The 9,971-nt window shown below is 34.9% G+C and overlaps 1 protein-coding gene across 8 annotated transcripts; it reads left to right on the top strand.

Moving 5' to 3' along the window:
• Positions 1 to 870: 870 nt before the first annotated feature.
• LOC110937096 (polyadenylate-binding protein-interacting protein 11) lies at positions 871 to 4,926 on the top strand. Of its 8 annotated transcripts, none has more exons than XM_022179507.2 (11): positions 871 to 1,030; positions 1,120 to 1,549; positions 1,641 to 1,748; positions 2,563 to 2,607; positions 2,691 to 2,763; positions 2,848 to 2,960; positions 3,064 to 3,123; positions 3,562 to 3,612; positions 3,699 to 3,767; positions 4,477 to 4,538; positions 4,615 to 4,926. In XM_022179507.2, exons 2-11 carry the CDS (start codon positions 1,157 to 1,159, stop codon positions 4,670 to 4,672), a joined length of 1,032 nt encoding a protein of 343 aa, XP_022035199.1. In that variant the 5' UTR covers positions 871 to 1,030; positions 1,120 to 1,156; the 3' UTR covers positions 4,673 to 4,926. The 8 variants fall into 8 exon arrangements, with proteins under 8 accessions (XP_022035199.1, XP_022035196.1, XP_022035198.1 ...); XM_022179504.2 differs by having other exon boundaries at positions 1,638 to 1,748; XM_022179506.2 differs by having other exon boundaries at positions 877 to 1,035.
• Positions 4,927 to 9,971: the final 5,045 nt, after the last annotated feature.

The raw sequence follows: 9,971 nt of genomic DNA, 5'->3' as shown, positions 1-9,971 counted from the left end.
CCTTCTCACATCTCCAGATTTGCAAATCTACCCGAAATGTTTCTAGCGGCCCCCAACGCTTCCACCACATTCTTACTATCTTTGAAAGATAATAAAACCTTCAACCCACCCAAAAATTGAATCTTACCTCCTGATGGACTAATTGTCTTCAAAATATCATTGATGTTTTCTAAAGCATCCAAGTCAATCATACTCGCCACAATGGCTTTCCCATACAAACTAGAAAAGGCATTGACACTATGATCAACATAGACTACCCGCTGATCAGTTTTGTTGCCGTTTCTCCCCATCAAGATATCACTGAACGTTCGGCCTCCAGTATGTGTCGGTTGTTCCTTCTCATGCACATTGCCGACGCCCACATTCCCCTTCCGTATATAATTTTCCTCTTGTGTATTCACCTTCCTGACATCTTCACGGATCTCGCCATCTTCTAACGCTAACTTAGCAATGTTAACCTTTAAAGGAATCGTATTTAGGCTTTTCTCGGTCTCTTATTCTTGACATCCAGCATTGACACAAAACCAAATCTGTTCCCGAATCTATCCCTTTTCCTTGCTATATTTTTGTTGAAAATCAACCCGAACTCCCGAACGAACCCAACTAAGTCATTGTCGCTACACCGATCCGGAAGATTGGTGACGTAGAATTTTGTGATTCACCGTTGAATGGATTCCGGGATAGGTTTCCGGTGGTCCATTCGCTGTGTTTTTATTTACAAAAAAACGTATTAACATATTTAAGATTAATATAGTTTGAGTATACCAAAAATTGTGTTACTAAAATAGAAACAATTTATGTTACCAAAATTCTTGGATCATTTGTGTCATGTCCTAATACTAATATACAAAACAAAAACCAGTCTAACAACAACAAATACAAAAATTAGGAAAAATGTGCTTCATTTATTCCCAAAAAGAAATCACACTATTTTTGCTCCAATTTATGCAAGTGATGCAACCCCCTCTCTCTCAAGACAATCTTCAAGTTTCATTCGTTCAATGATCTAAAAACACTCCATTTCACACAGGTAAGGTAATAATCATCGTCTTTCTTTCATTTACATTCACTTTCCCTTTTAACAATACTCAAATCTTGTATCTTTATCTACAAATTCAGCTCAATTCGCAAAACATAACTGTGTCAGTCGGCAATCATGACTCTTGTGTCGAACAACAACAATCGGGTCGAATCAGAGGATCTTGATCAGTCAAAATCATTAATTTCTAGGGCGAATGAATACGAACCCCAAAAGGGTTTTCATCAGAGTAGTAAGATGATGATGGGTTCTAATGGAAATGGTGGTATGAATGATCGTGATCGTGATCAGGGTTTTGATAAAGAAATGAGGGATTTGGCTGAAATGTTGTCGAAATTGAACCCTTTGGCTGAAGAATTTGTGCCTCCGTCACTTGCTGCTGTTAATAAGTTCACGGCGCCGTTAGTTGTGCAGCCTCCGTTCGGGTACTCTGTGGTTAATGAGTTTGGGCTGCAGAGTAATCAGAATCAAAGCCCTTTTGGGAATGTTAATGGGGGTTCTGTTAGAAGGGTATGGTTGATTTTGGTTTTGTTTTTTTTTTTTTGGTTTTGTTTGATGATGAATTTATGTGTTTTGGGTTTGTGACATTTATGGTTAGAAGAAGGGTGAGTTTGCTCATCGGAAACGGAGGATGAATAATCGAACTAACATGGCACAGAGGGAGGATGTGATCAGGAGAACTGTTCATGTGTCCGATATCGATCAGCAGGTGAACATTATTTGTTGGGCAGTGCTGTACTAACACCACTGACGTCTGACATGTCATATGAGTCGTATGATATGGTGAAAAGTGGCCATATGGGTTGTATGAGGGCCAACTTATATGGTCCGACCCATATGCTGTTTTGACTAAAAAAGAAATGACTAATGTGACCACTGACAAACCCATACACGTACCTTTTTTCGCCCTTACATATGGCCCATATGATGTGAGAAGTGGGCTGGTGTATAGTAATTAGGGTGGTGTCTCTTCGGCAGTACACGATTTCTTGATTTTTGTAGCTATGTGTTGTCATTGGTAGCTTTGTAAAAAATCGGATATCGGTCAAGGACCGATATTTGAGATATCGGTAATTGCGGTGGGATATCGGTAATTTTAATATCATGCTGAATTCATATCTGTAGCAATTTAACACAAACAATTCAGTATACTCTCCTACCCTTAATAAATTAACTTTTGCAACTTGCAAAACACTAACAATTGTAGCAAGTAGGAACTTATCAACACTTAAAAGACTAACATTTAACAATCAAGACTTAAAACACTAGTAGCAGCTATAAGAAGAAAGACGAATGGTGGAACTAAGAAGAAAGGTACGGATATCGGGAAAATCGGTGATGTATCGGTCAAATATTGGTCAATATCGCCGATAATATTGATACCGATATTCTGCACCAATATCTCATCAGGGGACCGATAACCGATATATCGGGTGATATATTGCGTCACGATATCAACTGCATGAATAATGATCGGGTAGAAAGTTGCCTTAGTTTTGTAACATCAATCCCTTTGAATTCAGGTAACCGAAGAACAACTTGCTGGCCTCTTCATCAATTGTGGACAGGTAAATATGCTACATGATGCACTTTTATTAGTGATATATTATGATTATGAATTTATGACCAGTTGTTTGATTGATAAATTTAGGTTGTGGATTGTCGTATATGTGGTGACCCGAATTCCGTTCTTCGTTTTGCATTCATTGAGTTTACTGACGAGGGTACGCGATATAACCTTTGAAACTCTATCAAATATCCATAATCAGTGTATTGTGTTACATCATGTGTGTGTAATGTGGTTATAGAGGGTGCAAGGAATGCGTTAAGTCTTGCTGGAACGATGCTTGGGTACTATCCAGTTAGGGTTCTTCCTTCAAAAACCGCAATTGCGCCCGTAAATCCGACTTTTTTGCCCCGAGTGAGTTTCTTTTACTTTGCAACTTTAAGGATATTAATCTTTACAAATGTATGATTAATGGTTTTGCTAAATCCCTTACGTTTGCGCTTTCGTTTGTGTTTAGTCGGAAGATGAAAGAGAAATGTGTGCAAGAACTATCTATTGTACCAACATTGACAAGAAGGTAGTTTAGAGGATTTTTCATTTTCTTATGTATATTTAATTGTTAAGAGTAAAGTACACAGATGGTCTCTATTGTTTACCAAATTTTGGATTTGGTCCCTAGGTTGCCAAAAGTACGCAGATGGTCCATGTAGTTTGCACTTTGTAACGCATTTAGTCCTCAACGTTTTCCAAAAGTACATGGATGGTCTCTATGGTTTGCACTTTGTAACGCATTTGGTCCCTAACTTGGACTTGCTGAAACCTTTAGATTTGTTGGCTGGGGACTAAATACGTTACAAAGAGCAAACCACAAGGACCATCCGTGTACTTTTGTAAGGACAGGGAGCAAATCCAAAATTTTGGTAAACCACAGGGACCATCCGTGTACTTTACTCAATTGTTAATTTATTATGGGTGCATGCATATATGATATGTGTGATCTTTATTTTGTTTGAAGCAGGTTACGCAGGCAGATGTGAAACTGTTTTTTGAATCATTTTGTGGAGAGGTTTGTGGGTTATGTGTAACGCATTTATACAATATCCGAATTCATTTTGCGACTTTGATTCTTATTTGTATTTTATTGTTTTATAGGTTTACCGTTTGAGGTTGCTAGGAGACTATAATCATTTAACTCGTATCGCCTTTGTGGAGTTCGTGATGGTAATATTTCTCTAGACTCATTAGCTGGTTTTGTTTGTTAAAAATGCTCGTCGCGCTTGTTTAAACATCTTAGATACACCTAAATGTTGATAAAATAAGGAAGTCTTGTTAATCAGAATTAATTATATCAATAATTTTGTTGTTATTACAAGGGTAAACGAGCCAAGTTGCTCGTGAGCTACGTGAGAGCGACTCGCTAAAGCTGGAATCGAGCCAAGCTTAAACGAGACTGAGCTCAAGCCTAAAATAAGCTTGTTTAATAAACGAATATGGGCCTATGCTTCACTTATCAAGCTCAAGTAGGCTTGCGAGCCTAAACAAGCATATTTTTTAGACAACTTTTATTTAATATTTATAATTTATGCATTTATATATTAACTATTATTATGCATAAAGTTATGATAATAATAACTAAAGAATATATAAAAATTGTGATTATTAATTTATAAAAATAATTATAAATTTATAAAAGTTATTTAATAAATAATAAACTACATGAGCTTGGGCTTGAAATATCACTCGCTAGCCGAGAACCTGTGAGCTCTCGCTCTCGTAAGTTAAATGAGCCAAGCTCAAGCTTGGGCTCGGGCTCGGGCTCAGCTCGGTTCGTTTACGCTAGTGTTCACTTTTGGTCACGCCCCTCTGTTGTATTTAGCTCACTTTTGGTCACGCCCCCTCGGTTTTATTCAGCTCGTGTTTAATTTTGCAGGCTGAGAGTGCCATTGCAGCACTAAACTGTAGTGGTGCGGTATTGGGATCATTGCCCATAAGGTAATTGTGCCTGTTGTTTCCCCATTTTCAATTTTCAGTTTTTGTAATACATAATTCTTTTTTTATGATGATGCAGGGTTAGCCCTTCTAAAACTCCGGTTCGACCACGTGCACCTCGCCCGAGCATGCACTGAATACACTTATCCCATCAATCGCACCATATCTATAACACGAGTACTGTTATGTTTCTGGTGTTTGTCGGGTTCAGTACCTGTTTCAAATGTAGATTTAGGATGCGAGTTTGAGGCTCGACTCTAGGTCTTCTCAGGTATTGTTTTGTCACAAAGAATCGAGACGGTTTCGATGATGTTTTTGTTATGGAAATTGTTGTTTTATGTGTTTGTTGATCATGTTGATCTTTGAAAGGGAGCATAGTCAGCATACGTTATCCTGGGGCTGCTTGAGTCAAGTCAGCTTTAGCTCGGGCTTGAAGTTAAACAAGCCAGCTCGGCTATTAATGTTTACGTAAAGAAACAATATTAGATTTAATATTTGGATTGATATTAGGGTGGTTGTGGGCCAATGGAACATTTATGTGGGCTTATCTATAAATGGGGATGGATTATAACTTGTAAACATTAAAATTCGGATTAACTTTGAGCCAGGCTTATTTTGGCGACTCGACTTATTTATAAACAAATCGATTTTTAGTGAGCTTTTTTCGAGCAAGTTACTAAGTAACCATGAGTAAAAAACCCCTATATTATCCATGTGTAGGTACAACCTTTTCTGCATGAATTATAACAGAAAAAAATATTCAATTATTAATATATTACAATTTTAAATCTAGAGCCTAAGACCCTAATAAGTAAAGGTATTAACGAATTCAACGACAATATATGCAAATTTTATATCATTAGGGTGAACGGTGTGGTAGGTAAACACCATTGGTAAACGGGTTTATCGAATACCGATCGGTAACACCGCCGTCGATGGTGTTTACCGATCGGTGAATGTGTGAGAGAGGTGAAGCTTTACCGATCGAGAATGGTAGTTGTTTTTGACCATTGGAGACTTCAACGGCTATAATCTATACTTTATAATAAAAGAAACCACTTTGAGGACACTTGTATCATATTAGGCCATGTCTTACAAATAATTATTACTTTATTTTAATCTCTTTTAATTAATTATAAATAATCCTCCTACTAAATATTATTTAGTTTAATTATTACTTTTATATTTATCTATTTACTTCAAATTCAAACTTAGTTATCTAATTTGATATTAGAGTAAATTACTATTTTGGCCCCTGTGCTTATGTCACTTTACCCTTTTAGCCCAAAAAAGATTTTTTTTTACATCTGAGCCCTTAACGTCTTTTTTTCTAACCCTTTTGGCCCCTAAAAGTAAATGGATGGGGATAAAACAAATTATTTATTACGAAAACCAAACTTTGTATTAATATATGAAATATTTTTATTTTCATTACTAAAAAAATTATTATATCAATTTTATTACATAATTTATAAATCAATCTGTCGGAATTGGTACCAACATTTTATCACTCAAATAGATGCTAATTTGCTTCTTGAATAACATATCTTCTTTTCAAGAACCATCTTCACAATCACCATATCCATCGCGTATCGAGTATTATCCATTAGTATATTGAAAGATATGACTAATTTATTATTGGTATATAAATTAGATTTATTAAACCCGTGTAATGCATGCGGTTTTTTAAAGATATACTATTTTTATTATTTACTATACAAAATTACATTTATTCGACCCGTGTAATACATGAGGTTTTTAAGATATATCTTTTTATTATTTGATATATAAAATTATATTTATTCAATTCGTACAGTACACGGGGGTTTTTTAAGGATATATATTTTTTATTATTTAGTATCGAAAATTATATTTATTCAACCCGTGTAATACACATATTTTAAAGATGTAACTTTTTTATTATTTGGTATATAAAATTACATTTATTCAACCTGTGTAATAAATGAGGTGTTTTAAGGATTTATTATTTTATTATTTGGTAAACAATATTATATTTATTCAACCCGTGTAATACACGTGATTTTAAAGATATAATTTTTATATGGTATATAAAATTATATTTATTCAGCCCGTACAATATGGTTCTTATAGATATAACTTTTTATTATTTAATATACAGAATTATATTTATTCAACCCGTACAATAAATGAGGTTTTTAAAGATATATTGTTTTATTATTTAGTATATAAAATTCATTTATTCGACCCGTGTAATACACGGGGTTATAACCTAGTGCCATATAAAACAAAAAAAAAATTAAATTTAACTATAAATACCAAACATTTAATGCAATGTTATTTTTAATTTATTCTACATTTATTTTGTTAAAATACATGTTTAATTATTAAATATACTAGTTTAAAAAATAAAAAATAAAAAAACAGTTTACTTACTCCAGGATAGGTAAACCACCGTCAAAGTTTTTGAGCATTAGGTAAACAATTTAGGTGATGTGGGCACACACACCTATCCCAATACCAATAAGTAACAATATATTCTAGGATCGATCCATACGCCTCTCAATAATCTATAAACCATTAATCACTTCCAATATAGAGCCGTCGTGAACTAATCGCATCGTCACGGATGGTGCACGTCATCGGTGCCGATGTTGACGCCCTATGTCCCCATATGTGGATGTGCTCGGGTATTGGGGTCAATAAAACAGTACATTTAAGTCAAGACAACTAGTATTAGGGATGAGCATGGTACCTGTTCGGTACCGAACCGGTACCGGTACCGAAAAATGGGGAAAAGTGGTACCGGTACCGGTACCGAATACACTGGTTTGGTACTGATACCGGTACGGTACCGGTACTTACCGGTGTTTTACCCGTAAATACTGGTACCGAAAACGGGGAAATGGGAACTGGTACCGATATACCCGGTACGGTTCGGTATCGGTACCCGGTACCAAATGCTAATCCCTAACTAGTACAATAATGCACTTCTATGGCAATAATCAATGATCAATGTGAACATGCGATAATGAACTAAAGGAAATTAATCTATCGCATGTGAATCAATGAAACCAATTCAATGCAATATTTGATACTATTACTAATAGGAAGCAAGAGTAACGGTTCAATGAACTAGACACTACGAGTACAATAACGATATAAAACGCTATGAGAAAAGACCACAAAATCTGTATCGCAAACTTCTATGATAATACTAACAATTCTAATTTCTTCCCAACCGTTTGTGAAAACCTATAAACATACATTTGTTCTTGTATTATATATGTTCTTTGATTATTTGCATTTTACTGCCATAGTTAATAGAGATACTTTTAGTAATTTATTACAACACTTGTTTCGGTTTTCTATTTCTATAACTGAATTCTTTTATGTCAATTATATTGTTTGACCTATTAATTTAGATAAACCAACATGTTAAAACATAGTTATTTATAATCTTCTCGGTTTGGATAATTATTCGACTAGACTATACTGAACATACTTTTCATTTTGCAAAACTCATGGTAACATATATGAGAAACTTGATTCCTCACTTGGTTTCACCACACAACTTTATACATTTGTTTAAAAGCATTATAGTTAGTTTTGTTTTAGCCAGCAAGTTGTTTAATTCATGTCAACGAGGTAGTGGTAGAGTGGTTGGGAAAAGATTTGGTGTACCTTGTGACCTAGGTTCGACTCCCACTCTCCCCATTATTTTCTGCGGCATGCAGGTGAAGGGTGAATACGAGTGGAGCCGGTTCGTCTTGAATGGGAGGCGAGTTTTTACCGATTATTCCATTGCCGTGCCTTCGGACGGGTGGAGGTCCGGTTTCCGCGCATCTGGGAGAGCCAAGGGGCTAGCGGCGGTCGAGTAATCGACCTTTATCAGAGCGCTCGATGTCACGGTGGTTGTCACGTCATTCCTTGCCGTTCAAAAATAAGTTGATTAATTCATGAATATTAAGTTTTTTTAATATTTACATAATATAAATTAGGAACAAGTTGATGATTTGAGGTGTTGTACCATATATTTTAGGGGTTTTTCAAAAAAAAAAAAAAAAAAAAAAAAAACTTTATATTTCCCTTTAAACCCAAAACTACTTAATTTTGTAGTTTTAACCCAAAAGTTTTTCGTTTTTTCAATTTAACCTAACAACTTTTTTACTTTCAACTTTAATCCTCTATATTTTTCATATTTTGCAAAATTTTATGTTTTACGTTTAGTTCTAAATTTTGCGAGTGGCACAATGCGTGTGTGTGTGGTTTAACGATTTTACGTTTTGTTATACGCTTCGTTCTAAATTTTGCGAGTTAACATGGCACAACATACGTGTGTGGTTCAGTGTATTTACGTCGTCTTTTTTTTTTTCTCGTTTAACAAGTTCGTCACAACGCGCGAGTCCTAAATCGAGTTAGTTATTATTTTCTTTGTTTTATATGTTGGTCTAATTTGTTCACATTAAGACGCTGCAACTTTAATGTTGCTGGTCCTTGGCTGTAGTATGACATTGTTGCTATTTGTCACGGTTTTACACCCCCGTCACAATGCGGGAGACTTAATACGAGTTAGTGTAGATTACTTTAAACAAATACATACGGAAGTAGCATTACAAAATACTAAAATAAAATATAAAATAAAATATGATAGTGTTTTAAGCTCACATAAATATTAACTAATAATTGAATTTGTCACCGTCACTTCGTATGTCTAGCTAGATTATGAGAGTTCAAAAAAAAAAACATATTTCAAATATATTTGAAAGACTATATAATCTCAATATTTAAATACAATATTACATATAATATAATAAGTTAATTTAAGAAAGCAAAAGAAAGACAAAACTTTGTGTAGATGTGACGTTACGGTACTCATGTATACATACAAAACTTTACTTCATCTTCTTCACTAAATTTGTAGAAGTACACACATATATTCATATTTCTGTTTTCTTCGATTAAATGTGTGGAAAGAAAAAAAAACAGATCTTATCAAGGATGAGAGTCGATGGGCTGAATCAAATATGATGTATAGACTTCGGTGTGTTTGGAGCGGTTTTAATGTGACGATGGTGGCTACATATAGCAATAAAACGACTAAATCATGATTAATTGATTTAATTCAACTTTGTAGGAGCATGATCAGTGGGAGAAAAAGAATATTTGTACCTTGGTCACACACAGAGACGAGGAAGAATTTACGGTGGCTGTCAATGTCGCTGGAATGAAAAATCAACAAAACAGAACTAAACAACTTTATTCAAATTAGACTAGATTTCGCCAGGTGTCAAACAAAGCTGACCGACACAGAGACGAGGAAGAATTTACGGTGGCTGCCAATGTCGTCAGAATGAAAAATCAACAAAACGGAACTAAACAACTGTATTTGAATTAGACTAGATTTCGCCAGGTGTCAAACAAAGCTGACCGAAACTTGGAATCATTGTAGACTCC

This window comes from Helianthus annuus, chromosome 15, assembly GCF_002127325.2.
Source record: "Helianthus annuus cultivar XRQ/B chromosome 15, HanXRQr2.0-SUNRISE, whole genome shotgun sequence".
NCBI lineage: Eukaryota > Viridiplantae > Streptophyta > Magnoliopsida > Asterales > Asteraceae > Helianthus > Helianthus annuus.
Note: the sequence above shows the minus strand (reverse complement) of the source record. Positions and strands in the feature narration are given on the sequence as shown.

What these genes read in the sequence shown, in the direction of transcription:
- LOC110937096 (XM_022179504.2), top strand. Translation starts at nt 1,157, where the DNA reads ATGACTCTTGTGTCGAACAACAACAATCGGGTCGAATCAGAGGATCTT. An exon ending in TGTCCGATATCGATCAGCAG is followed by an intron (nt 1,749 to 2,562) that starts GTGAACATTATT and finishes CTTTGAATTCAG; the next exon opens with GTAACCGAAGAACAACTTGC. An exon ending in TCTTCATCAATTGTGGACAG is followed by an intron (nt 2,608 to 2,690) that starts GTAAATATGCTA and finishes TGATAAATTTAG; the next exon opens with GTTGTGGATTGTCGTATATG.